Here is a 26231-nt window from a genome sequence, read left to right on the forward strand (position 1 = left end):
AAAATTCTAGAGGCGATGTGTTACCTTTTCATTCATCACAGTAGGGTTGAGCCCCTGCAAATACCCCTGAGATAGTCGCCCAATATTCCGGGGCCGGGAAGAGGTGCATCACCGAGTCAAACAACGGGTGCTCAGGGCATCACATGATCCAGAATCATTGGCCACTGCTTTATGTATGTGTTGAGTTCGTGGGTTATCTAGTCTCACTACTACTATCTCCTCCACATTCTGCTAAGCTGGGGAAGCGTTTTCCGATCTAAATTATGAGATGTTTGCCTTAGACTAGAGGTTCAGTCGAGTCAGTTAGACGCAACCTATAGAGGCCAGATTTAATGTATGTGCTCTAAGACAGTAGAACATCACCGGGTAATTCATGATGCCCGTCGATATTCCTATGGACTAAAATGGCCGCGGTTGGAGACATGCAAGACAAATAAGGGATCCCGGGTACTATCCGTAGTGCGCGATGAACTCATTCAAGACGGCTTAAGGCGATAAGCAGGCATTAGCCAGTCCCTTCAAAATTTATAAATATGTCGTTCATTTCCACCACCTAGCAACATCAATCAAGTTGCTTTGACTTTATCTCATTCAGAACTATAGCGCACTTTGACTAAGCTCTTAATCATCATGAACTTTCAAATTCTCCTCGCAGCCCTTCCCCTGTTGGCTAGCCTTTGCAATGGTCAATCTTCCTTCGCCTCGCACGGCTATGATCAGTTGTGCCCCGCGAAGAATGGCCAAGAAGTCGAAATCGAACCTGGCTTGTTTGTAACCTACCATTGCGATCAAGCCTCACCCACCTCAGTCCGTGCCGTTGGACACTATGCAAGGAACCCGGACGACTGTATCCTTGGCTGTGAGCAGAGCGATGGGTGTGTCGGAAGCATGTGGAGCGCTCGACCTGGTTCTGCATGCTCCCTAGTCGAGCATTCTAGCCAGCCCGAGCTGCGAAGCAGAACTCGAGTAGTGTACATGAGCTACCGTAGGGCTGAGGAATCGGAGGCCCCATCATGCCCGGAGGCCCCATCATGCCCGGAGGCTCCAGAATGCCCGGAGGCTCCAGAATGCCCAGAGGCTCCAGAATGCCCAGAGGCTCCAGAATGCCCAGAGGCTGATTGTGGGACTCAGATTGAAGCTTGCGAAAACAACAGCCAACTTCTCCAGAACTCTTTAAACACCTGCCAAGCAGGAGAAGATGCGTGGCAAAAGAAGCAGAATGGGTTGAATCAGTGCCCCACCAAGGACAACAAAACAGTCACCCACGGAAATTGGACTTACAAGATTTACTGCAACAAACGAACCAGGGGATTTACTCAGCTTAGGTTAACTGCGGATGGGTTTGATGATTGTCTTGATGCTTGTTCTGCCGATTCTAGATGCAAAGCTGTGCACTATATCGTCAACTGGGAAACTCCTTGCAAGTTGCTGGCATCGGTAAACCGGAATTTGGAGCCGCAACTTAGCGAAACCGTCCAGATTGCGGCTGTTCCGACCAGACCTAAATAGACCGTCCGTTTGGGAGATTTCAACTTGATATAACGGGAGAGGACTGAACAGCAGTCACGATGGTGCCTGGTAGAAACAAAAATGGATGGGTTTGGGCGGAGGCTTCTAAACCGAGGGTTGCAAGGATTTGGGACAGTGTTCGGCGGATATGTATCCGGGTAGTATCCGTGAAGCTCACGGGTAGGGTATATACCCGGATACATGAGGCTGAATAAAAGCATATAAAAATGAAGCTTTTAGTAGTAATAGCTTATTATACTTTTTTATAGTAATATTACTATTATTACTAAATACTCATTTTAAGACTATAGAGGTTACTAGAACTACTAAATAGCCTAAGTAATAGGTAATAATTAGATATTAAGGATATTAGTATGCTTATAAGGCAATAGTTTAAGCATATCGTCGAGACGACGTCTGTAAAATGAAGCCTTAGCGATGCTTGGCTACTCTTGGCATATACCCGGGTATATACCCAGATACACCGGATACTCTAGAATATCGACGGGTAGGGTATATACTCGGGTATATACCCGGATACCAAGGGTATATTGGTATCCGTGCCGAACACTGATTTGGGATATGGAGAACGTTTCGGTGTAGAAATCGACATAGTTCATGTTCACGGTAGCCTTATTGAAGCAGAATCAGAGGAGGATAATGAGTGGAAATTTTGTCTTAAGAAGGAGAACTTTTAGAACGAAACGGGTGGAACTTATGTAGAGATTCGTTGTAAAGTATTGCAATAGGTGACCTAGAAGATCATTAAACTGAAAATCAGTTTAATTATTTATATTATAATGGAGATGACTCTTATAGCTAGACTACCCATGTGAATGATAAATGTGTTGACGCAGCAGTTATCTAGATCTACGAAATCACCAAGTAGAGAGGGACCTCTCCATCTCCTGCACCTGCTGCAGATTGATTCTTACCTTCTCTTTCCACTCATTTTTGTCTTTTTCGTAGAGAACTTTCTCCGCGCCCAATGCCAACCTTTCGATTTCTAAGGCCTTCTTTTTCGCTGCTGCTGCTTCCTTCTCACGAGATAGAGCGGCCAGATCTGCTCCTAACGACAGCTTCTCGCTTTCTAAGGCCTTCATTGCGGTTGCCACTTCTTGCTTGTTGTGAGACATAGCGACCTGCTCCGCCCTCAATACCGACTTTTTGTTTTCAAAGTCTTTTTGTGCCGCTGCCATGTTTTTCTGTTCACACAATATTGCTGCCCGCTCCTGAGCCAACGCTTCACTATTCGCCTTCATCGTCTTTTTACCTTCCCGGTGGAGGGTTAGGTCTTGTTTCAATGCCGATCTTTGGGAGTCAACTCTTTTCCTTTCGCTTGCTATTGCGGCGCGCTCCTGGTGCTGCGCTTCCTCCCTTGCTTTCAATTCCCCCTTTGCTTTCTGGTAGACCACCTCGTCCTCTCTCAACGCCCATTTTTGGACTTCAACTTCCCGCCTTTCAGTTACTACTGCGGCGCGTTCCTTGTGTTGCGTTTTCTCCCTTGCTTTCAACTCTTCTTTGGCCTTCTGGAAGAGCACCTCGTCATCTCTCAACGCCGATGTTTGGGTCTCGAGTTCTTGTCTCTCACTTCCTACCGTCGCCTGCCCCTTGCATAACACTTCCTCTCTTGCTTTCAACTCTTCTTTCGCCTTCTGGTAGAGCGCCTGGTTATGTCTCAACGCCGATGTTTGGGTCTCGAGTTCCTGTCTCTCACTTGCTACTGTCGCCTGCCCCTCACATAACGCTTCTTCCCTCGCCCTGCACTCCGCTTCCTTGGCGGCACACACCTTTTCACGGTCAGTTGCTGCATTCCCCTTCTGGGATATCCACGCCCGATGCGACATTAAGCTCTTTTCTTGAGCATCCAATCTTTGCTCTCTCTCCGTAAGATTCTTCTCCCTTCTCATGTTTGCGGTTTCTCGCTTCGTCATCGCAGCCTTGTCTCTTGCATGGCTATCATCGCCATTATTAGCGTTGCGTTGACCCTCGAGGAGTAATTTTTGGTTTGCTTCAAAGGTTTCCAACTTCTTTCGAAGCCCAAGTTCTGCCTTTTCTATGCGAGACCGTCTCTCTGTGCATGACGTTTCCTTCGTCGCCAATACGCGCTGTCTCTCTGCGTAAGATGCTTCATTCGCTGCCAGTGTACCGTGTCGCTCTTCATAAGACGCTTCCTTCACCGCCAGCGTACCATTTCTCGCTGCCCAAGACACCTCCTTCACCGTCGATGCGCTTTCTCTCTTTGCACAAGATGCCTCCTTCGCTGCCAATGCATTTTCTCTATCTGCACAAAATGCTTCCTTCGCTGCCAATGCACTCTCCCTTTCATCGCACATTGCTTGCGCTTCTCTGAGCCTTGCTGAAACCATATCAACCGAGGCACGTTCATCGTCGAGGGCCAAGGTGTCTCGTGCAAAATTCTCTTCCGCCTGGCGGCACAGCTCCTCCCTTTTCTTGATATCCTTCTCCATCTGTTCTTCTTTGAGTTGGCGGGCTTGCCGGCGACACAGGGCTTCTGCCTTTTTGAGCTCGGCTTGTTGGGATTTCCGAGGCACGGTTATCGTAGACCCCTTTATTATCCGCGCCAGTTCGAGAATATATCCCAGTAGTTGTGCGGTCGCCTGGGGCCTGAAATTGCCGTGAACAACTTCCTGGATGCAGCGTTCGAACTCGGTATTCTTAGCCGCTGGCCATAGGTCGTCAAGTCCGCGAACAAGTGGGATGTAGCTTGGAGGAGGTGTGTTATTTGAGCTGCTTCGCCCCTTCGAAAGCTCGAAAATCAACGAGCTGCATTTTCGAGCAAGTTTTATGGTTATATCAGTGAAGTATCCCAGTGACAGCGTAAGCCCCTGAGTTTCCCAGTCCCCCTTAAGTTTATCCCATGATACGATCTTCGCTGACTTGGATACGAAAATCATCTGGTTCCATTCGGCATGGATATTTTTCCAGCTCGTCCTTGATCCGTCGCATATCTCCAGCCACTTCTTAAGTGTGAGCTTTGGCTTCTCCGGGCTTTTTGGAGATGAACCCGTGCGTTGAGGGCTTCGCAAGGGCGGCCCATTTGTATCGCTTCGTGGCCGCTTTCCATTGGCATTTGGAGTTCGGTTGACCTGGCTGTCAAGATTCAAGTTCTTGCGTAAATGAGCGAGGGCATGCGATGTGCAAAGTGCCTGAGATCGCCCTTCCAATAAATCGTGAAACGGGGCCGCTCCCGCACAGATATACTCATTGGAACGAACAGAGACTTCAGTCAGGGTCTCAATCCAAAATTCTGGGCTTTTTGTATCACCATCAATAGCAATCCAACTAGGAATGAAGGGGTCTTGGCCCAAAAGCAAGTTGTGTAGTGATGATAATGTAATGCACTTGCGTAGCAACGGGCCAACATCATATTCCTCCGCTTCCCTGTAAATCGATCGAAGATGCACATTGCGCAATCTCGGATCAGATGACTCTACTTTCGATGGCTTCATTTTGATGTTAAATCAAACACCAGAAAACCTAGCATATAAGCGGTGTTGGAGCTCAGGAAGGCTGCTTTTAATTACAGGGAAGGGAAACAAAGGAAGGGAATGAATACAGGAAAAGAATACAAACACACTGGAGGGCCGCCATTTCCACAACGAAAAATATATGTTTGCTTGAATGCAAGGCTGAGAATAGGAGAAGCATTTACATTCCTGTCGAGGTTACACAGTCCCTGCTCATCACTATTTCACGTCGACCTGCAGCTTGGCTACCACACTGACGTCCCTTAACCCCTGACCTTGGCCAATCACCCACTTAGTCACTGAGACATATAGGGGTTTTAAGCACCCTGAAATGACAAAAACCGTAAATAAAATTGTGATATATGACAGCTATTTACTACATCCAAATATTCGGATACGGGATCGATCCTATAGGCCAACTCGCAAAAGCAACCAAGAAATCCATCCATCCAACATTACCTCGTAAATCATCCAGTTGAAATTCCCTTTCTCACCGCGACTTTCACACCACGCGCCTTCCCAAGAACCAGACTCCATGCTGGTATATCTCAATCAAGACAAACCGAAATTCCCATCCAAGCCATCAACATAAAACCCGTCCCCATTCAAGCCACCCTGCAGCAGAGACTGCTTATACTCGCCTAGCGCTCCTGGAACCCCAAAATCGAGATCATCCCCGCTGCTAAGGCTCTCCTCGCTAAGGCTAAGCACGCTCTGCGTTGCAGCCGACGCGTCGCAGTCCCCCATGCTAAGAGCCGTCATATCCCACGTATCGGGTGACAGGTCCCAGTCGCCATAGCCCGACGACGAGAGACTACCCGTGTGCTGGCCTCCTGGATTTGGAGCACCGGAGACGGCTACTGGCATTCCCGGCACGGAGCCACCATACACCGCATCGAAAATGTTGCTGCTTCCGCTATCGAGCGAGCCGAGGAGGGCCTCCCACTCCGACGGCGCCAGGTTTGGCGTCTTGTACTGCTGCGGCTGGATCTCATTATTACGCTGCTGGACTACGCTACGAGATCTCCGTAGTCCATCAGAGGATGGCGCTGAATTAAGCGCAAGGTAATTAAGATTAGGCCCTGCTTCTGAGTTGGAGCTTGAGCGTGGCTTAGTGCTAGTTGAAATGAGCGATGGCGTAGGAGGCGGCTGCGACTGACGAGGTGCAGAGCTGTGGTAGCTTTTACTACGGGATGTCGCGTCCGGCTTCTTGTGGCGCGATCCCGATTGATTACCGAGTCCGAGCATGGGTATGCTGTTCAAGGTTGCACGGCGCATGCGCTCCTGTTGTTGGAGGAGTTCCGTGTCGATGCTAGACGGGTTGGTGTACCTTGATGTTACGGGCAAGTGGACTTGTCGTCCAGCTTGCGAATGTGTTTGTGCTGTGGCATGATTCTGGCCTCCGTAGTCAAATGTCTTGGATGTCTCAGTGGGCGCAAGGGAGCTGACAAGTTTACGGAAGTCAGCTGCGCCTGGTGCTTTGAACGCATCGAGGTAGTTTTCAACTGCGCCAATGAGACGTTGACCGTCTTTCAGCAGTTTCCCCTCTCTCTTGAGATCCAACCCTTGGTAGAGCAGGCTCAAGCCGCACAGTGTGAGCATCTCATTCTTATTGACACAGAAGGAGAACGACATGCTTCTCTCCTCGAGCAACTGGATAATCTGGATGGCGTGTTTACTAGAATCCGCAACAGAAATAAGAGATGGGGACGCTTTATCGCCAAGAGTCGATCCAACAGCAGGACGATGTATCAACCCTCGAATGTGGTAATAGGCAAGTGACTATTATGGTTAGAACCCCGAAATTCCAGAGGTTTCACAAGACTTACCAGAAGAGCAGAACGATTCCCGGTCACGTCAGTAGACGGTTTATCTTGCACAAAGGTAAGCTTGAGGTTTGGTGGTAGCTGTTCGGACCATTCGGTCAATTCGTTCTCTAACGCAGTCATGGTATTCAACGAGAGATCCTTGGACGTGTTCGCAGGATATAAGCTCTGCAAAACCTTCGAGAGAATCCGTGAAGCGCAGAAAAGGGCCAGGGCGCTTGAAATCTTCGAGGACTCTCCAGGCAACGTAGGAAGATATCCCCGTTCCTCGACATACTCATCGTCGATGGGTAGTGGATATTCTGTCTCGATATCGGAATCTTGCAACAACTGGGGAAGACCCATAGATGCAGCCGAAAAACTATAATAATCAGTAGAAGTTACAGTCATGTTGGACATGACACTTACCAGTCAACTGTATACAGAGACCAGAACACTTTCTTCCTCGTCTCAATTGTTAGAGCGCCGTACGAGAAGCGCTTTTGGCTCTGATGCAGTCCCAATCTCTGTGCGAGCGCAACAGCTATGGCCTTGTACGTTTGCAATGACTTGTATTGCCCGGTTTGAGAACAATACAGACAGGCAAGGACAAGGCATTGTAGAGTACCAAGTGTACTATCCATGAGAAGAGCATTGAGAGACCTTCGCCACTGCTCCTCGCAACGAGCGATGTGATCCTTGTCGGGTAGGTCGCTTGAGAATCCAGCGATACTGAAGACGAGGTGGAGCTCAGCCAACTTCTGGTCATCAACCATTTGTTCGGGATCCGCAATGTATTCTTCATACAACCGTAGAAATGTTGGTTTGTGAAGGACGGGGAAGAGCGGCGCATGTTCCTGCCAGAATATGTTGATGCATCGATCGGAAAACATACGTGGAGGGATGTTAGGGCCGTTAGGTGAACTCCTCCGAGGCACGAAGTCTTCTCGTGGCGCGAGGAATGTCCCTAGATTGTATCCCGAGCATGATTTCCCACTGTCACGAAGTTTGCGCTTGAATGCATCTGTAGGTTACGGTTAGCGATAACATACATCGGTAGCCGGTGTCGCGCTTACCAACAAACGTCCTCCCGGTCGAGGGTCCCATAAATGTCGAGTCTGACACGTCCGACTCGAGCTGCAACGGCACTGCTTGCACCCGGAAGGTATCGTCTTTGTTTTGCGGCGAGTCTGCGGGTTTTTCGACGACAACAGGCGATGAACTCAACGGTGAATTCGATATCCTTCGATTATTGTGCATCCGCGACAGCATATCGATTTTTTCATCCTTCTCATCCAATAAGTCCTTCAACTCCCTCGTCTCTCCTTCCAACACTCTAACCCGCTCCTCCAGCGACTCGGTATATCCTCGTGGGAAGGCTCGTCGGCTAAGCTTATCGCTCGTCTTGCACTCGAATCCGACGTTTGCGCATTGCGAGCAGCACGGCCGAATCCCATCGCATCGTATCTTCTTGCTCCGGCAGCGATCGCAGGCCTGCGCTATCCGGCTCTGCGCGGTCGTCCCGACCTTGATCACTTTCATAGGCAGAATTCCAGGCATATTGGCGACGGTCGTTGGGACCACGGCTGGTGCGGGTTTTGCGCGTTCACGCCGATAAGGGTCCTCATTCAGCGCTAGCACTTGTCCCTGCGTCGAATATCGCTACGAACAGTGAGTGAGTAGTGACAGTGCTCAGTCGGCGCAATAAGTAGAGGTATGCGAAGACATTCACAGCATTCGAAGAGTGTTGAGATTGGCAGTAAGAGATGGCAAAGCGTGTGTGTATTGAGGTTCTGTGGCTGGGTAATACGCGGATAAAATCAAGGCTGGGACGGGTGGTAGGTGGTGGGATGGATGCTGACTGTTGTGTGGGAGAGTGCGAGTGTTTGAGTGAGGGATAGAGGTGTGCCGATGCAGGCGCCAGGGAGAAAGCGCTATGTTAACGTTACTGTGGTCCTCTATCCCACTTTGTCCCACTCGTGCTCATGACACGGCTCAGTAAACGGTTAGCGTCCCGAAACCAGCGGGGTTTTCGGGTAAGGTGGAGAATTCTCCCCACGATTTGTTGGGGATGTGGAGGAGTTTGTGGAGGCTGTGGGTTGATTGGGAATGTCTTCTTCAGTATTGGATCGTAATGCTCCAAACTCTTTTCCTCCGAAATTATATATGATCAAGGTTTAAAGTCCTAGCAGACGCGGCTCCAGTATGACAAGGCGGGGAAAAAGGTCAAAGAGTCGTCTCCTTTTCTCTCTATGCCTGCGACTCCCTGCTGCCAGCGGGCTATATGCCACCGATAGAATACCATCAGAAACGAAACACGATACGTACGGCTCAGTGAAACCTTTTAGTAAAACATAATCGGAATGCCAAACGAGGAATTTGAACGTCACCGATATTGCGCCACGACAAGGCAATCTATCAAGCTGTGGATTTCGTGGTCACAGATGCACCCCAACATCGTCATGTGCTGGCCAGGATAGAAAGTCTCTGACGCCCCTCTCCACCATCAATATAGCACAACACGGGGAGCACAGCAGAGACGCTTAAGCCTAAATTTACGATCTTCTCTTCAGAGCGACTATCAGAATCAAATCGTCCATTCAACTTGCCAGAGACCTCGAAGATCATCTCGCCTTTTAGGGCTATTCAACGCCGACGAGATCCGTTCGCCAGGCTCTTTCGGTAGGATTTCCAGAAAGCCTGTCATGTTCTGTCGCAATGAGCCCTTCGTCCGGCTCTTATGCGTTGGACCAATGACGCGTCCTCATTTCCATCAGCCTAAAAAAAACGTGGTCATGTTGATCGATCCTTGATCCACCAATCGGAAAGTACATGCCCAAACCGCATGACACGAAGTGCAACTCCTGCGCCTGTAGAGTCGTATTACTATTAACCTCGCCTCGAATACAGGAGAAGTAGTTTGGGCCCCCTGTTTAACTGACATGAAAGCTTGTTAATGGTGTCCCACTTCGGCCCGCTAAATGCGTGTTTGGCTCTCCCCGCAAAGTTCCCCACCACCAACTGCCATATGAAGCGGATGCCGATGCCAGTGAGAATTATTGATTCGCTGTCATGGCCAAGCTTAATCCGGGACTCACGCGTAGCCCACGTATAATGCTATGGGATGAACTGCATATGACTAACTGCCAAGGGCTCAGCTAAAATCTTCGCTCTCGTCGTTATCTCCGGCCCCTGGTGCGTCCTGTGCCTCTGAACTGCCTAAATATCCACGCACTATAGGACTTGACGATAGTGTGTTGATCTAAATGCATGTTAATGAAATGTTGAGTGGTGTTTAGTGAGAAAGCCCAACAAACATACCTCTGCCTCTAATAATTCCAAGCTCTTGCTGAGAAGTCCTGCCTCGATCACGCGGAGCTTTGATGCAGCTTCCGGAATCCCTTTGTCACCCGCTGATAAGCTCTCCTGGTTGGGATCGAGCTCATTCGCCGTATGTTCGCTCTCACTCAGTCGTTCCAACTGCTCATCCACTATATATCTCAAGAGGACCTTTGCTCGTAAGAGAAACACATCGGCGAGAGGATCAGCAGTAACAATGTCCTTGAAGCTGCCAATGGAATCGGTAATATCCCTAGACTTCCAAAATGCCCGCATCTGTCCATATGTACCATCAGTCTCCAGCAATACCTTAAAATCCAACCCATCATCTTCGTTGACACACATAAGATAGATGAATGGGCACGTCAGCTCCAGAGAGTCATCGGTCGCCGAGATATGAAGCGTAGGGAGCTTGCCATGAATCTTAACCTTAGCTTTGCCAAAGGGATCATCCGGAGAAGGTGAAATATGAAGAACAAGGCTATGCACAGAAGACAAGTCGTCTATAAACCCATAGCTAAACAGCATCTCGGCAGCACTCTTGGCAGAGCCGTAGTCAATAGTTAATTCGTCCCCTTTTTCAATGTGCTGTCCGGGCTTGACTTGCAAGAGCACTTCGTCATCAATCCCTTGCTGGTAGTGCGAATTTGCGTTTGCTGAATGATTTGCCATGTCTAGAAATGGCACCATAGCCTCCCCAGAAAGAGGTAACTCTAGAGAGCGTGATCGATACCAGGAATCAATCAGAATCCAATCTTTGAATTCAAGATGCTCCTTCTCCCACCAAGCGTTGTGGCACCAGGGGATCTCTGTCGTATTTTCTCGGAGGGTCTCAAATTCCCGTACTAATGCTGAAACTTTTGCTGCAACAGCTTTCTAGAAGGCGAGAGCGTAAGCATCTCAAGACAACATTTATGGACAAGGTTGTTCCAATGGCTTTCGAAAGGCTTACCTCTAGAGACGTTCCGTTAAGGAGGTTTATTTGGTCATCATGCCATGCTGTCGGCAGAGAAATGTATTCCGGCAGCATTTTGACATACTCAGTCCACGGACCCGAAACACTGAATTTAATACTTGGATCTGATGAAGCTCTTGTAACTTGCATCAACAAGAATAGCATTACATCTCCACGTAAGGTCTGAGTTGCCGTTAGCTATACGTTTCACGTGATCGACAACGCGCACACCTACACTTCCACCAACAGCTTCCAGAATCTGTCCGAAATGCTTATCAACCTTTGCGTGCTCTGCAATGGTCTCGGCGCTCAGTATAAGATCTTTGGGGACATTCAACACGGTTAGGTTGCCCTCTTGGTCCGGGGCTGAATCGATTGTGGTGGTCGAGACGATGCCGTAGCCTCCATATTCTTTATTTTTCTCAACAGATATATCTTCAAATTCTATACCATTAAATTTCGCCCAAGTACGCAGACTTGATACTGGCAGAGCTGGTGGCCGCATTTTTGCTAATATCAAAATTGGTGCTCTCTTGTGAACAGGCGGGCAAAGATTGCTGTACTGGGAGCTGTCAGAAGCTCTCTGTACATGTAGTTCGGCGTCGGCTAGAGCTCTTGGAGAAACGTTGTCCCAGCTCCATACTTACACGCATGTAACGCACCAACTCATACTGTATGACGACACCAAACCACAATAGTGCAAATTAGTATATCAATAGTAGCTCTATAATAACATAAAATAACGAGTAAATTTACGAGATACTCTTTAGATGCAACTCTACAATGCAGCATAATTTTCGATTTCTAGCCACAGCGCTCTTATGTCGACGTCCGGGCACCACCGTAATCACACGAGGCTTAAGCAACACGCCACTATGGAAACGAGAGATTAAAACCCATGGAATAGGATCCACAGGCAAAGACCATATCACCAGAACGAAGGATAAAAATGGTGTATACGTTGAGGCTTCAAAAGCAGGCATAGCAGCGAGGGAGTCGGGCGATCCAGACACTGCGACTAGCGAACGAGACAATCACCATTCCAACGAGAAGGCCAAGGCCGAATATCCCAAGGCGCCTGATCCAGTGGTGGGAATGAACGATGAAAGGGGACATGAGAGATAGATCTGCGAGAATTGTCTGGCGCAACACTATACAAATTTCTAGGTCCGTGAGAACGCCAATTTAAAGTCTACCATTCCATGGCAGGTGAACGCCAGTTACCCAGGTGTACCAGGTCAAACGCCTTTCTATATGCTGCAGTGCCCCGAAAACGCCACATCCCCAAAACCGTATACTTGCACCTATTCTCGGCCAAACTTGAATGATAGCACCTGACTCATGGTTAGCTGTTTGGGTACCTTCCTGGTAATAGTGAGAACTTACATCATGCTTCCCTACAGAGACGGTATCATCCGGTGATACTCTGATGCCACCCGCGCCTTCTACATAAGCCAAGGGAGCGTCTCCCATGACCTTGCGAGCAACCTCTGCGACTGTAGTATTCTTCTTGACAAGAACACAGTCCCTAAATACAGCATTTGACCCTGCCTGGCCCGATGAAAATGTCGAGACATTCCGCACGGGGAATACTGGAACTAGTCCAAGCAGCTCCGCGGCTTTTGATAACACCTGGACGACTCCCGTGGAGCCAAACCGGTACAGTACCAAATCTTTTAGGTTCTCAATCCTCGACGTTAGCTTCTCATCCATTTCTTTTAGTCCTCCGCCCTCAGGGTCACCATCCGCGATAAGATCCGCTCTCGTATCTACAAACTCGCTTCCTTCTGTATACTTGATAAAGCCCTGCTTCGCAAGCTTCCTTAAGAACACCTCGGAGATGGCCGAGCACAGTACAATCGAATTCGGGTCCTGCATCTTTGCAATTTTGGCGATATTCTTGTCCGAGTCCGCGTGGTCGATTTTATTCAGTGCAATAATGGTTGGGAACTTCTCGTCCACGAAGGCATTAACGACTTTCGCTACTGTCTCATCTGACCAGTGTTCCAGCGGCTCCTTAAGGCCCATGCGGTCCAAGGTGCGTGCTACTACTTGAGCATTAGATCCGTACCCCGAAAACTGCCCCTGCAAAGTTTCGACAGCTGTGGCCTTTACTGCGATGTGTCGGCGCTTGATAGAGCCCCATTTCACCATCAAGTTGCCCAAAACCCATTGTACAATTTCCGAGCGTAGCCAGGCGATATCTTGGGACGGGTCATAGCCTCGTGTTGCCTTCCCCTCCTCGTCGGTCGTTCCGCTAACGTCAACGACATGTATCAATGCGTCCGCAAGTCGAAGGTTGTCCAAGAACTTGTTTCCCAGTCCCTTCCCTTCATGGGCACCTGGCACCAGCCCAGCAACATCAAGCAGCTCTATCGGCACCGACCGTCGTCCATCCTTGCAAGATCCATAATTCGGCTTGCACCTGTCTTCGACAGAGTACCTGGCGCAAGCGCAGTCTATTTGTAGGTATCCTGTTGCTCGATTTGGGTCGATGGTAGTGAATCTATTCGTATAAAGTCAGTCAAGCCACATAGTCTTGTTATAGTTATCCTTACGGAAAGTTGCCTGTGAGGAATCAGTACGAGCCTTCTCGCGCCGGCGTTGAATTTACCAACCAACTTTTGAAGTAGCGTCAGTCAGACTATTCAGAGTAGTAGACTTCCCGCTGCTGGGCTTGCCCACTAGACCGATGAGAGGATCTCGTGGCATCCTGCTATGTATTTGCTTAACGATCAACGTTGCGCCAGAAGGTTCCTCTATAAAACCAAATTTGGAGCTAGCGATGCGGAACGTGGGGTAGCGCCACGATTCTTATCAGCCTTATCATAGACTAAAGTCTGTAGTCAAGGCTGCCACAATACCGAGGCACCAACATTCAGAGACACCACGTACTCGTGACAGCTCCAGCCTCTCGCTCTACAGCTCAACTTTGCTTTTTGATTTAACAAGAGAGCTTCATTGTTCCAGTCGATGAAGCTTTAGGATGGTTCAAATCAGACTTGTTAGCGTTTTCGCGGCCACGGTGCTAGCTTGGGTTACAAGTGCCCATATAACGCTAGAGGACATAGATTCATTGAGATCCATCACCAGAGACTGCAATGAGAAGATACGATCTTTGAAGTCATCTCATAATGGGAATCCTGCCCAAGCAGTAATCTTAGACAACGAGAGTTCAAAAGACGAGATCGAAGACGTAAGTTTTTTTATACGGTTGTCCTCACTATTAGGCACCTTTGGCTCATTGGAACTAGGTTGTGGCTGGCTCCTTGACGTATTTAGACGGAGAATTACTCAGCCTATTGAATATTCCCGTGAAAGATATAGCAATCGAGAATCCTAATTGTCCTGAGGTCGTCAAGCACTGCCATGTCTTTCTTCAGGCAACCACGAGACTCTTGCAAGCTATAGATGAGAAGCAACAAGAATTCGGATGGGACACGGAAAGTAGCATTTATAATGCCCTCGGCTGGATGCAGTCCCTCTGGGCTTCCAGATCTGCAGTAAGTTCGGAATTTATTGTCATCCTTTATGTTTCTGTCGTGCTCGAGAGGGTGGTGGCACCGCGTCTTTCGGCGCCGAAGCCTACATCCCGAACATGATAGAGCTCACGGCACCAGTCTTATCTGCTTGAATATTTGATGGCTGACTGGAATTTTGTGTCTAGAACGAACAGCACTTGAGCTTTATTGAACAGCAAATGCGTCTGTACAAATCCTCAAGTTGCTTCAACAATGTCAACGATGTACTCAGACAAGATGTCGAGATCGTGGAGTACTTGAATGACTTGATGGATACGTTCTGATAAATTCCAGACGAGTGAGAGTGGATTATGGAATATTAATCTCTGAAAATGGCCTTCGGATTCGTCTTCAGATTCGTCTTTTCTGCATAGCTAGTCGTTATTTTAAGCTCCTTGATTTGGAGAAGGAGCGACACAGTCAACCACAAGTGGTTCGGATACCCAACGTCTGTTCAAGCATGCCGTTCGTGTCTTACGAATACTAACAATTATTTTAATGCAATATTATATCTCAGACATCCTATAGCAATTCCTCTAAATAACTATTATTATTATTGTCTCGGGGCTTCATATCACTACTGGCCCAGAACTAAACGAGAACATCGCGACAGTACTACAGCCTTGTCCATGATTGCGATTAAGTGTCGCTCTTATCTGGCACAAGATGCACGAGATTCCATCTCTCATCACAACCGTTACCCTTGCGCCGTCGCCGAACGATTGCTCGCCGTCAATGACAGACGTACCCCATGCCTCCTCCACCCAGCGGCCCCAAACGTTCCTCTCTCGCCCCCATCTCCAAACCCATGGCATTTCCGGCACCGGCTTTGAAGAATGGGAAATCCGAATCGCATGCTTAGAGTTTTACGTCCTACTCGTCAGCATGACAGTAACGGTCCTGTTTTTGGCCTGGCTCGCGCTTGTTGGACTGGATTATTTGAGACCACAATACCGAGGACAGGCCAGGCTCAGCGAGAAAGGTCTGAGGTATTTAAAAATAAAGGCAGAGAGGCTGAAAGACAAGGACGAGGACGAGGATACATGGGTGGAGCTGGAGGAATGCAGTAATACCACGGGGAGGGTGAGTGTAACAGGGCAAACGGAAGACGAGGATACAGAGAAAGGAGAATCGACAGGAGAGCAACTGGGGCGGAATGAGCCGAGAAGGCGGAATTGAATGCCAGAAAAAGACAAGAATGAGATAAGCCGCACGATGTCAAAGCCGTAACAATGAAAAATGATGTTATATCTCCTCTTGGGCTCACTGGTCGCGTAGACAAAAGACACAGGAAATGGACAACCACCATCTTATTTGCTGTATGTCTCGATCTATATCTGTCGCTCTCGGTTTGTACTTGTACAATTCCCCCACTCCAATCCTATTTTGTATTCGATCCTCAATTCTTCGTATCAAACAAACACACCCCCATCATTCCCTCCGATGAATCGTTTATGACCTAGACTGTCCCTTTCCCGCCCTGATAAAGCTCGAGTTGCATTCCTCGTACGCCCTTCCGGCACCAAAGCCCAAGCCGACGAAAGCAGGCCACGCGCGGCGCTTGAAGATGAGGACGGAGAAGACGACGCCGAAGGACAGGCCGAGGGACGAGCGGATGAGAAGAGACGAGAGACAGCGGTCCCACTATCACGCCAGGTCAGCACAAGCTCTACAAACTTCGCATTGACCAGATAAAACTGGCTAGGCGCGCCAGGGCAAGCTGTAAAGCCTTACCTTCTCATTCAGCAGCGTCTCGGAGACGGGCCTGTTGGGACGCGTGACCACTGGTGGCGGGGGGATCGAGGTCTCTGGCATTTTCGCGGCGTCGCTACCGATCAATTAGATGTCAATTGACAATATGAGGAGTATACTGGGCGCGTACTGTGGCTCTGGGGGACGAGTCTTGTAGTTGACGATTTTTGGCTGGCAAAGCTACCTCATTGTTTCGGCTCCGATATTCCTTGGTTCACACGAGCTTCATCCCGGGCGGTGAAATATATCGCCTAATGCAGTTAGTGTTGGACATTCTGCCGCATTTGGACCAGGGTCTATGATGAACATATCGAGCGGATGAGGACCCTATGAGAATTAAGGCTGAATCAGGGCTGTTTAGAAAGATTGTAGAAGTAGGCTGTTTGGTTTGTTCAATGAGGGTTTCTGTGTAGAAACTACATAATGCGATATTGGTTGATACACGAAAGCAATTAAGAAGTTTATGAATCAATTCTCCTCGTTGACAGCCCCTACAACTCCATTGCTCCTTGAGTGAATGGTTAACTCAATCCCTAACTGGGTAACAATCACCTCTTTCATATAACCCAGACTCTGAAGAACGTAATACCTTGTACCCAGGATTATTTCTACAGTAGCCCCAACTTTAAAGTCTTGGTAACTCCATAAACTTTCAGTGGTCTAACCTTCGAACAAGTAGGATCCCTTATACCAGGTCCACGCTTGCATAGCTCGACTTGGTTACCACATATGCAGCACCATTCATGATGCTTTATCTTGAAACAAAATGTACAATGTCTCGCAGACCCGAAACATAACTTTATAGGGCGACGCTTTATTTCTTACCTCTGTTCGCACCACCTCGGCCTCCACCACCCCTAGCTCCGCCTTTACCGCGGCCCCCACGGCCACTCTTCTTTCCAGCAAGAGACTGTGGAGGCGCCACGTTGTCATGACGAAGCGGCCCATTACCAGCGCCCTTTCTTGAGCGTTTGCTGGGGTTTGGACCCGCGCGAGGGCCATCGTTGTCGCCTCTAAATGGTAACATTGGCTGGCCATTGGAACGGTAGTCGTTGTCGTGATCAAAGTTGTGATACTGATCATCATATCGCCCTTGATTATAATCAGGATAACTGGGTGGGGGGCTATATGGCCGTCCCTCCCCGAACCTGAAATGGTCATCATTTCCTCGATAGGAGTTTGAGAGAGGTGGCTCCCGGTAACTGGAAGGTGGTGGAGGCTGAGGCTGGTATCGCTCTTCAAGCGGTTGACGGCCGCCAGTGAAGCGTATGTGGCCCTTCGATTGCGGTGGAGCTATCTTTGCCCGAATGAAATCTTCCTCGTCGCTATCATCAAGCGTTACGGGATTCGATTTGGCAGATCCCTTGATGCTGAATCCGTTCTGGGGCTTGGCGGGCAGGTAATCTCTCCCATTTGAGATCGCAGGCATGCTCATCTTGGTGTCTACGTAACGATCCCTATTTGCCATGGACCATGTGTATCCCCCTGTTAATGAGGCACTGCGACTAAGCGCACACTCAGGGCCATAATGTCCATCCGCACCACAGTTATAGCAATCTGCTACGAGGCTACGGACCTTCCGAACCGATCCCAAGTCTGGTTTGAAGCTACGCCACAAAAAGTGGCAGGAGTCCTCAGTGTGGTGCCCAGAACCACAGGTATCACAAGCTTCACCCTCGGATTCGGTGAGGGCGAGCTTCTCGGGACAGGTGGGCTTTTGGTGGCCTCGCTGATGGCACTTACTGCAGCGTATGGTTTTCGGACAAGAGTTTGTGAAATGAACGCCATGGACGCCACAGGTAGAGCATTTCAGCTGAGGGCAGGAGGCGGCCAAGTGCCCATTGTTACCACAAGTAAGGCAGCGGATGGTACCACGTGGCAAGCCTGGGTAATATTTGTTGATCAGAGCAGCTTCAGCCTCACTGAGGATCTGATCCGTCTCTCGGGCTGCACTAGAAGATGGCAAAACCATGGGTTCGAGTTCAGGGGAGTATTCATCATCATCCTCAGCATCCTCGGGTATCAATGAAACAACTGCTGCTGGCCTTTCTTTCTGGTTTCCGTCATTTGGAATGGTGGAATGCTCGACGGCACTGCTCTGACCATGTACAGCCAAAGCTGCAGCGGAATCTGTAGATGAAATGTCCCCTAAACTTCGCCCATTTACGGAACTTGCAGTAGAAACAGGTTTGGACGTTGACATCGTGCCTGCTTTCGCCTCCTTCAGTCGGTTTCTGCAGAACCCCATAAAGGACTCATCTTTCAGCTGTACAGCCCCATATTTCTTCTCGATCTTAGAGTAGTGCTTGTTCATATATGCGTCGCATGCAGCAACCATCGAATCTAGATCCATTTTGCCCACAACATTGTTGTTCCTGATGAGCAATTCATAAACAAAGTTGGTTCTGAGGTCGCGAGTAATATAGCCAGCCGGTTTTTCCCTCACTCGTCTCTCGGTTGGTGAAGGCAAAGTAAGGCTGCTTGTATTCGAAATTTCAGGCACATTTGAATCCGCAGGCTTTGCCGGCTTGGCAGTAGCGACGTCGAGGGCAGAAAGGGCTCGCCTCTGGGCTCTTGTCATCTTTGCCGGCTTGGTCTTATCATGAGAAACTTCTGGTCCAGAAGCAGGTGTGTCTCCTGCAACAGGTGGCTCCTCTTGGCTCTTTTCAGCCGCGGGTGGCTTGTTGGCTGCAGCAGCCTTCTTCGCTGCTTTCGCGCCACCACCAAGAGAGGTCCGAACAGTCGCTTGGACGCCCTTGTTCCATGACATGGCCACAGCTGTCGCATCTTTAGGTTTCTCAACAGAGACTTCAGCGGCACCCGCCGAATTGTCTGTCACTGCCGGGGTAGCATCGTTCTCAACACCTCCGTTGCCATTTGGTTTGGCGCGCTTATTCGCACGTCCAGATGGCCGACCTCCATCCGAATCAGATGTCGGGCTTTGTGCAGCTACTTCAGCAACATTGCCAACTGATTGTTGCAGAGTGCGTTTCCGGCCCACGGAGGACGTCCTCGAGTCGGACGTGTCGTCGGTAGTCATGTCGAGGTAAGACCGAGGGGAGTGGCGAGCTTATGCGAACATTGTTGGAAGTAGACTATCGTAGAGGAGGTTCAAGTTGTCTTTATGATTCAGTATCGGTACCGTTGACCGTCCTGTATGCTCGTCTGTTTGTATTGGTGCTGCTGTTGATGTCGTGAATCGCACTGTCCTTTCAGAATCAATCATCAAAATCAATCTATAGAAGCGTGGGTTAAATTTATCTGTTATCGTTATCGGCTTGGTGGTAATGGACCAATCGGGCTACCGTGGCCCGAAGGCGGTAGAGTAGACGAGTGAAGTATGTAATAATGCGTGCAGGGGTTCTTCCGAACACGACGCATCAGATCCCAGGCAACATATTCGAACGTCCCGGACTGGGCTTCTAGAAACATATCCATATTATCAACTCTTTCAAGTACCACAGCACCCTAATACCACCACAAAGGAAGCATATTGAAGCAAATAGCTTCTGGTCGATATATAAATCTCATCAGCCATACATAACACGCTACTGCTATTCAGTCGTTACATACACTAGGTAAGCGGTTGTTTGACCTTGCTGCACCAGTGCAGGCCAAGACAGTCTCGACCTTTGAGCGAAAGTCGCCTTCTGTTATGACTGTCTGAACTTCTTTCCATGCAAAGCTCTTTCATTCCTACCAACTCTTTGTGCTGACCTATCTACCAAGCTACACCCAGGCATAACCAGGTGCTTTCCCCATCGCCCCCGAATATCGACGGCCATCGACAATCATCATCCATCCACGTCGAGCCCATACGACCTCTCAATACACACGCTCGATCAAAGCGTGATCCATACATTCAGTATATCTCCCTCCAATACCGCCAAGCTGTCTTCGCCACTGCTCCTCCCTCGCACCATCTCCTACGACGGGAGTTCAAACCCTCCTCGTCGAGGTGACGCATATCGAAACATGTCGGAGGAAAAGACGGGGAGGAGGAGACGGTCGAGCAGTTTATTATACCAAGAACCTCCGGAGAGCATAGAGCACATGAGCGATCAAGCTGCGCTGCCAAATTTGAATGCAAACTGGGTCAATGCGAAAGGTTAGTCAACACGCTCATCTGGGGTACGCGGGGTCACTCGGGTTAGGGTGGTGTATATTGTACGATGTCCTTGAACGTCTTCGAAGACGGAGGATATGGCGTTGCATGTTACATTGCCTGGCAGATGTGAAGGGGAATCATTCGTGGAAATCAAGCTGACATTCATCTGTACAGGTGCATGGACCATTCACATTGTTATTATTGCTTGCCTGAAGATCTTCTACGACATTATCCCGGGAGTCTCGCAGGAAACCTCGTGGACACTGACAAACATCTCATACATGTTTGGCTCATATCTGATGTTCCATTGGGTTCGCGGCGTTCCGTTCGAGTTCAACTCGGGAGCCTACGACAACCTGAATATGTGGGAGCAAATCGACAACGGAGACCAATACACCCCGGCGAAGAAGTTTCTGCTTAGCGTGCCTATCGTTTTGTTTTTGCTCAGCACACACTACACACATTACGACTTCACTTATTTTACGATCAACTTCTTGGCTGTCTTGGCGGTGGTGGTACCCAAGCTTCCATCTGTAAGTGCCCTTGTTGAAGCCCGGCATACTTTAGGGTGCAAGCTAACATACGCTACAGAGCCACAGGATGCGAGTTGGTTTGTTCTCGGGAGCACCGGAAGACAGGTAGCTGTTAGTTTATAGCCTGTGTTATTAGGATAACTCGTCACTTCGGTATCTGCCTCGATGTTTCTATAATTTGTGGCTGCTGAAGCATGCACCGGTCGGCCGCGGAATAGAAATGTTATATAGGTCTAGAATTTGGTTTACCAATGCTTCGAGTATCCCGGTGATGACTTTTTGGTTGTGATTATGGGTATGGTTGTGGGCCATGTCGTAGCACAACGAGAGATGATGAAGGCTGTGGCAAGTAAGTGTAGCCTAACATTGACGTATCTCAGCTGATATGTGAGTTTGCAGCCAAGAGAACAGACAGCAAGATCATAACAAGGTCATAACAAGATCAGACGATTCAAGGATCTAAGGATTCAACCATCCAGATGATGCCATAGTATCCCTATTTCCAGCCCATCCCCGTCATCTGTTGACAGAATCCTGTCAAGCTCCAAGCAGCCAATAATTGGCAATGGATAAGTCCGAATTGGCGGCTAAGGCCCCTATACTTTAGCTTTGAAGCTTAAACCTGTCAAGTTTGACAGCCCCTAGGGCCACTCCAATGCCCTTTCCATGTTCGGGTGGTGTGATTAGAAGGCCCGCGCTTATTTGGCGTTGACATCGCCAATAACCGCACGCCATTTATTACGCGTCGGCGACGAGCTCCATGGTAGTACAACTGCAACGAGACCACAAATATGTAAGAGTGGAGTGAGAAGAAACAGAAAGGATCGATGTGGAAAGGCGATGTGGAAAGGACAGGTAGGTATAAGATTCTTCGTCCCCTTACCATCCATCTTTCTTCCCTTTTCACTTCATATCTGGCCCCATAGAGATCATCCTGTCGAACAGCACATCTTTTGTTGGGTCTTGTATATTCGGTGAACGGGTCAATATTTCCATTCGTTTACAGTACATGATCTACGAAAATGCGCCTTAACCTCGCCTTCGCCGCTATCGGGCTGATCACCTGTGCCAATGCACAAGGATTTTGGGACAAGGGAGGCAAGGAGCCCAGCTCCTCCGAGAAGAGAAGCTCCAGCTCTTCCCATAAGACCTCCGAGAGCTCCAGTGCTTCTATGTCATCCCACACTAGCAAGTCCAGTGCTTCCATGTCATCGCACACTAGCAAGTCCAGTGCTTCCGTGTCATCGCAGACTAGCAGCTCCAGTGTTTCCGTGTCATCGCACTCTGCCAGCTCCAGTGCTTCTTCATCTGTCCAATCTGTTAGCTCCACGGCTACTACTACACCTTTGGAGACTGTCAGCTCCACGATTACTATACCTTCTGGAACCGGAAGCAGCATTTCAATCTCAATTGGCACCGCATCTAGCATCTCATCTGTGGCCCAGAACGAGACGTCCACGGGAACCGGAACAGCTACCGGCACACCCACCGGCACACTTACCGGAACAGCCACGGGAACAGCCACGGGAACAATTACTGGAACAATCACAATCTCGGTTTCCCAGGAGACGCCGTCGGCAACGAACACTCCGTTCTTCTCGCAGAAATCATTCGAAGCTGGTAACACTACCAGCTTCAGCGCTACGGGAACTCAAGTGTCGTCGAACCCAGCGATCACGAATCTACCCTTCAACACATCGACCCCGGCGAACGCGACAACAATCACCCAGACGTCCTTGAACACAACAATCGTGACTCTGTCCAGCGTTGTCCCAACTTCCCTGACACACGGCCCATTCTTTAACACCACAGAAGCCCCTACCGGCCCCAGTGTCACCGAGACCAGCGCCGGGCCAGGACAGACAACAGAGATCCCCGGCTCGTCGGCATCAGTTCCTGGATCATCTGCAGAAGTTCCCGGATCATCTGCATCGGCTCCCGGGTCATCGGCAGAGGTGCCTGGGTCATCTGCATCGGCGCCTGGGTCCCAAGGGCCGTCATCAGCAGCAACACCCGTCTCGTCCGCAGCTCCGCAGCAGTCAGAGTGCAACTGCCTCTCAGGCGGCGGAGGAGGCACCAGCGGCCAGCCATGCAACTGTCCAACTTCGACTGGTGGTGGCGGCGCTCAGACAACCTCTCCTCCTAGCCCTAGCGGTGGCGGTAATCAGACAACCCCCAGTGGCGGCGGTGGTGGCCAAGAATGCAACTGCCCATCTGGAGGTGGTGGCGGCGGCGGCCAGCCATGTAACTGTCCCTCTTCTTCCGGTGGTGGTGGTGGTGCCGAAACAACCTCACACCCTACCAGCGGCGGTGGTGGCAATCAGACTACTCCTACTAGCGGCGGCGGCGGTGGTGGCAGCTCCGCATGCCCAACCTGTGGTGGCGGTGGTGGGAGTCAAACAGCCCCCCCTAGTAGTGCTCAGACAACGTCCCACCCTACCAGTGGTGGTGGTGGCAATCAGACTACTCCTACTAGCGGCGGCGGCGGTGGTGGTAGCTCCGCATGTCCAACCTGCTCTTCCGGTGGTGGCGGCGGTGGTGGCAATCAGACAACTCCTACTGGCGGCGGCGGTGGTGGTGGTGGTAGCTCCGCCTGCCCATCCTGCTCTGCTGGTGGCGGTGGTGGTGGTAGCCAAACTGCACCTCCTAGCGGCGGTGAAACAACTCCTCCTAATCACGGCGGCGGAGGTGGCGGCAACCAGACTACTCCTGGTGGCGGCGGCTCTTCTGGTGGCGGTTCGTCTGGTGGGGGACAGGGTTGCCCATCATGCCCTAGCGGCGGCGGTGGTTCTTCTGGTGGTGGCTCCTCTGGTGGCGGTTCCTCTGGCGGCGGCGGCGGCGGCGGCGGTAGCTCTGCATGTCCAACCTGCGCCTCTAGTGGTGGCGGCAGTGCCAGCCCAACTGGTGGGGGCGGTGGCGCTCCTAGTGGTGGAGGTGGTACCACCCCAGGTGGTGGTGGAGGCACCACTCCTGGCGGAGGCGGCGGTGGTAGCACTCCAGGTGGGGGCGGCGGTGGAAGCACCCCAGGAGGAGGTGGTGGTGGTAGCACCCCTGGTGGAGGCGGCGGTGGTAGCACCCCAGGGGGTGGCGGCGGCGGCGGGAACCCTGAGAAGGGCACGACCAAGAGCGCTGGTACGAAGTTGTCGAGCTCGGTGGCGGCGGTGTTGGTCGGTGCGGTTGCTGGGTTGGTGCTGATGTAGAGATAGGTGTGGGGTGAGAATATAGATCAAAAGTTGAATAGGATACTAATCAAGATGTGGGTAATATATATTTTCTTTAAATAAAACGATGTAATTATAGAATTATAGAAAATGCTGTTTGTATAAAATGATTAGGGGGTGCAGACGGACTTTTTGATAGGGTGATAATTTAAATATATTGCGTGTTTTTTCAAAAGTGAAGCAGAGAGAAATATGTTTTGCTATTTTCTCATCCTAGGGACATCTAATGAAACTCATGATACATCATTTTAGTCCAACATCACCCCCTTCCCCAGTTTAAACCTCCCGCATATTCACAACGCAGCGAATGCAGTCCCCACCCTTCATCGCATCAAACGCCAGATTAATATCCTCCAGCGTCTTGCGGTGCGTAATAAACTCATCCACCTTCAGCTTGCCAGTCATATAATCATCCACCAACCCAGGCAGCTGAGTGCGGCCCTTGATCCCACCAAACGCGCAGCCCTTCCACACGCGGCCGGTGACAAGCTGGAATGGTCTCGTAGCGATCTCCTGGCCCGCCGCCGCGACGCCAATGATAATGCTGGTTCCCCACCCCTTATGGCACGACTCGAGCGCCGCACGCATCACATGCACATTCCCCGTGCAATCGAAGGTGAAATCACACCCACCATCCGTCATCTCCACCAGCTTATCCTGGATCGTCGTCTTGCCCAGATCATTGGGGTTGATGAAGTCCGTTGCGCCGAACTTCTCAGCCCACTCCTTCTTCGACCCATTCACATCCACCACGATGATCTTCCCCGCACCCTGCTTCAACGCTCCCTGGATAACAGACAGACCAACGCACCCGGCGCCGAAAATCGCAACACTGTCACCAGGCTGCACCTTTGCCGTCTCAACCGCCGCGCCGTACCCGGTGGTGATCCCACACCCAAGCAGACACGTCCTATCCATCGGCGCCGACGGCGTAATCGCCACAACCGAGATATCCGCCACGACGGTATACTGGCTGAACGTCGACGTGCCCATGAAATGGAGTAGCTCCTTGCCCTTGCAGGTGAAGCGCGAGGTGCCGTCGGGCATCACGCCCTTACCCTGCGTCGCGCGGATCTTGCCGCACAGATTCGTCTTGCCAGACTTGCAGAACTTACATTCCTTGCACTCGGGTGTGCTGGGAGCGGGGGGTTAGCGAGTGTACTTCCGCGGATTTGGGGGAGGGAGGGGGGGTGGTACTAGAGTGCTACGACGTGGTCACCGGGCTTTACGGAGGTGACCCCCGAACCGACGGACTCGACGATGCCGGCTCCTTCGTGTCCAAGGACGATGGGGAATGCGCCCTCGGGGTCCTTGCCAGAGAGGGTGTAGGCATCTATTCTGTGTCAATGTGCTGTTTCCATAATGCCTAGGCATAGTTGTAGCCTTACCTGTGTGGCAGACACCGGTGTAGTAGATCTCAATGCGGACCTCGTTGGCTTTGGGCGCAGCGACCTCAATGTCCTCGATAGTAAGGGGTTGCCCGGCTTCCCATGCCACAGCAGCCTGTCCTATCGTCAGTAACCTCACACCCAGCTTCGAACGGGCAGAATCGGATGCTAACCTTGCAAGTGATGGGCTACAGAACCAAAAGTCAGTCTCGCCATGACGTAAATAGAGCTCTCCCAGTAGAACACTTACCTTGCCCTCATGTGGAGAGAAATGCCCGCCCGTAGTTCCTACCATAGAATCCATTTTGTTCGTCAGGTTAAAATTTCCTGGATGAGCGGAATAAATAGATGGGTTTTGTTGTGTTGATGGGTGACGCCGTGCTTTTATGCCGAAGCTGTCTAATGGTGGGGTAATTCGCCCGCAAGGGTAGAGTACGGGTCGGCACTTATCGTACGTCAGACAATCGATAACGTCGACATAATGTTGGAGGGGTTCGTGCTTGGCGGCTCGGCTAAGGGGAATGTAGCGCCGGTGGAGCGGCGTAGGGGCGCATCAAGCGCCTCTTAGTGTTATTGGTAATTATTATAAAGATATTTATACATTTAATA

The 26231-nt window shown here is 50.3% G+C and overlaps 12 protein-coding genes across 12 annotated transcripts; 5 read left to right on the plus strand and 7 right to left on the minus strand.

Moving 5' to 3' along the window:
• The first annotated feature begins 594 nt into the window (after nt 1-594).
• On the plus strand, nt 595-1643 carry VE01_01262 (uncharacterized protein). The gene has a single exon (XM_018270787.2). The coding sequence runs from the start codon at nt 631-633 to the stop codon at nt 1507-1509; it is 879 nt and encodes a 292-aa protein (XP_018134351.1). The 5' UTR covers nt 595-630; the 3' UTR covers nt 1510-1643.
• Nucleotides 1644-2387: 744 nt separating this feature from the next.
• VE01_01263 (uncharacterized protein) lies at nt 2388-4982 on the minus strand (the record flags this gene model as incomplete). Its single annotated transcript, XM_018270788.1, has 1 exon — nt 2388-4982. One exon carries the CDS (start codon nt 4980-4982, stop codon nt 2388-2390), a length of 2595 nt encoding a protein of 864 aa, XP_018134352.1.
• A 570-nt stretch (nt 4983-5552) lies between these two features.
• Nucleotides 5553-8365, minus strand: VE01_01264 (uncharacterized protein; the record flags this gene model as incomplete). The annotated part of the gene is made up of 4 exons (XM_018270789.1): nt 5553-6782; nt 6830-7187; nt 7235-7829; nt 7882-8365. The coding sequence occupies 4 exons, from the start codon at nt 8363-8365 to the stop codon at nt 5553-5555; spliced, it is 2667 nt and encodes an 888-aa protein (XP_018134349.1).
• Nucleotides 8366-9959: 1594 nt separating this feature from the next.
• Nucleotides 9960-11604, minus strand: VE01_01265 (uncharacterized protein; the record flags this gene model as incomplete). Its single annotated transcript, XM_018270790.1, has 4 exons — nt 9960-10067; nt 10127-11020; nt 11097-11282; nt 11335-11604. The coding sequence occupies 4 exons, from the start codon at nt 11602-11604 to the stop codon at nt 9960-9962; spliced, it is 1458 nt and encodes a 485-aa protein (XP_018134350.1).
• A 350-nt stretch (nt 11605-11954) lies between these two features.
• Nucleotides 11955-13916, minus strand: VE01_01266 (uncharacterized protein). Its single transcript, XM_018270791.2, has 4 exons — nt 13718-13916; nt 13658-13667; nt 12486-13605; nt 11955-12433 (listed from the first exon to the last, which is right to left on the minus strand). The coding sequence occupies exons 1-4, from the start codon at nt 13809-13811 to the stop codon at nt 12404-12406; spliced, it is 1254 nt and encodes a 417-aa protein (XP_018134347.1). The 5' UTR covers nt 13812-13916; the 3' UTR covers nt 11955-12403.
• Nucleotides 13917-14085: 169 nt separating this feature from the next.
• Nucleotides 14086-14904, plus strand: VE01_01267 (uncharacterized protein; the record flags this gene model as incomplete). Its single annotated transcript, XM_018270792.1, has 3 exons — nt 14086-14295; nt 14354-14602; nt 14767-14904. The coding sequence occupies 3 exons, from the start codon at nt 14086-14088 to the stop codon at nt 14902-14904; spliced, it is 597 nt and encodes a 198-aa protein (XP_018134348.1).
• Nucleotides 14905-15286: 382 nt separating this feature from the next.
• VE01_01268 (uncharacterized protein) lies at nt 15287-15799 on the plus strand (the record flags this gene model as incomplete). The annotated part of the gene is made up of 1 exon (XM_018270793.1): nt 15287-15799. One exon carries the CDS (start codon nt 15287-15289, stop codon nt 15797-15799), a length of 513 nt encoding a protein of 170 aa, XP_018134355.1.
• A 45-nt stretch (nt 15800-15844) lies between these two features.
• On the minus strand, nt 15845-17000 carry MIC10 (Mitochondrial inner membrane organizing system component). Its single transcript, XM_018270794.2, has 4 exons — nt 16925-17000; nt 16503-16623; nt 16355-16448; nt 15845-16264 (listed from the first exon to the last, which is right to left on the minus strand). The coding sequence occupies exons 3-4, from the start codon at nt 16433-16435 to the stop codon at nt 16073-16075; spliced, it is 273 nt and encodes a 90-aa protein (XP_018134356.1). The 5' UTR covers nt 16436-16448; nt 16503-16623; nt 16925-17000; the 3' UTR covers nt 15845-16072.
• VE01_01270 (uncharacterized protein) lies at nt 16821-19643 on the minus strand. The gene has a single exon (XM_018270795.2). It carries the CDS (start codon nt 19410-19412, stop codon nt 17187-17189), a length of 2226 nt encoding a protein of 741 aa, XP_018134540.1. The 5' UTR covers nt 19413-19643; the 3' UTR covers nt 16821-17186.
• Nucleotides 19644-19662: 19 nt separating this feature from the next.
• VE01_01271 (uncharacterized protein) lies at nt 19663-21246 on the plus strand. Its single transcript, XM_018270796.2, has 4 exons — nt 19663-19950; nt 20102-20480; nt 20655-21013; nt 21072-21246. Exons 2-4 carry the CDS (start codon nt 20348-20350, stop codon nt 21120-21122), a joined length of 543 nt encoding a protein of 180 aa, XP_018134539.1. The 5' UTR covers nt 19663-19950; nt 20102-20347; the 3' UTR covers nt 21123-21246.
• Nucleotides 21247-24351, plus strand: VE01_01272 (uncharacterized protein). The gene is made up of 2 exons (XM_018270797.2): nt 21247-21362; nt 21413-24351. Exon 2 carries the CDS (start codon nt 22036-22038, stop codon nt 24211-24213), a length of 2178 nt encoding a protein of 725 aa, XP_018134542.1. The 5' UTR covers nt 21247-21362; nt 21413-22035; the 3' UTR covers nt 24214-24351.
• A 77-nt stretch (nt 24352-24428) lies between these two features.
• FLD1 (S-(hydroxymethyl)glutathione dehydrogenase) lies at nt 24429-26173 on the minus strand. The gene is made up of 5 exons (XM_018270798.2): nt 25873-26173; nt 25796-25810; nt 25623-25737; nt 25432-25567; nt 24429-25369 (listed from the first exon to the last, which is right to left on the minus strand). The coding sequence occupies exons 1-5, from the start codon at nt 25924-25926 to the stop codon at nt 24511-24513; spliced, it is 1179 nt and encodes a 392-aa protein (XP_018134541.1). The 5' UTR covers nt 25927-26173; the 3' UTR covers nt 24429-24510.
• Nucleotides 26174-26231: the final 58 nt, after the last annotated feature.

The sequence above is a fragment of the Pseudogymnoascus verrucosus genome (assembly GCF_001662655.1).
Source record: "Pseudogymnoascus verrucosus strain UAMH 10579 unplaced genomic scaffold scaffold_3, whole genome shotgun sequence".
In the NCBI taxonomy this organism is placed as follows: domain Eukaryota; kingdom Fungi; phylum Ascomycota; class Leotiomycetes; order Thelebolales; family Thelebolaceae; genus Pseudogymnoascus; species Pseudogymnoascus verrucosus.

Bases quoted from the DNA above. Each gene is read 5' to 3' on its own strand.
- VE01_01262 (XM_018270787.2), top strand. From the start codon at position 631: ATGAACTTTCAAATTCTCCTCGCAGCCCTTCCCCTGTTGGCTAGCCTT.
- VE01_01266 (XM_018270791.2), bottom strand. From the start codon at position 13,811: ATGCCACGAGATCCTCTCATCGGTCTAGTGGGCAAGCCCAGCAGCGGG. The intron at 12,434-12,485 runs GTAAGTTCTCAC...ACCATGAGTCAG, and splicing joins TCTCTGTAGGGAAGCATGAT to GTGCTATCATTCAAGTTTGG.
- MIC10 (XM_018270794.2), bottom strand. From the start codon at position 16,435: ATGCCAGAGACCTCGATCCCCCCGCCACCAGTGGTCACGCGTCCCAAC. The intron at 16,265-16,354 runs GTAAGGCTTTAC...CTGGCGTGATAG, and splicing joins AGACGCTGCTGAATGAGAAG to TGGGACCGCTGTCTCTCGTC.
- VE01_01270 (XM_018270795.2), bottom strand. From the start codon at position 19,412: ATGACTACCGACGACACGTCCGACTCGAGGACGTCCTCCGTGGGCCGG.
- VE01_01271 (XM_018270796.2), top strand. From the start codon at position 20,348: ATGTCGGAGGAAAAGACGGGGAGGAGGAGACGGTCGAGCAGTTTATTA. The intron at 20,481-20,654 runs GTTAGTCAACAC...TCATCTGTACAG, and splicing joins AAACTGGGTCAATGCGAAAG to GTGCATGGACCATTCACATT. The intron at 21,014-21,071 runs GTAAGTGCCCTT...CATACGCTACAG, and splicing joins TGGTACCCAAGCTTCCATCT to AGCCACAGGATGCGAGTTGG.
- VE01_01272 (XM_018270797.2), top strand. From the start codon at position 22,036: ATGCGCCTTAACCTCGCCTTCGCCGCTATCGGGCTGATCACCTGTGCC.
- FLD1 (XM_018270798.2), bottom strand. From the start codon at position 25,926: ATGGATTCTATGGTAGGAACTACGGGCGGGCATTTCTCTCCACATGAG. The intron at 25,568-25,622 runs GTAAGGCTACAA...GACACAGAATAG, and splicing joins CACCGGTGTCTGCCACACAG to ATGCCTACACCCTCTCTGGC. The intron at 25,370-25,431 runs GTACCACCCCCC...CCCCGCTCCCAG, and splicing joins GACCACGTCGTAGCACTCTA to CACACCCGAGTGCAAGGAAT.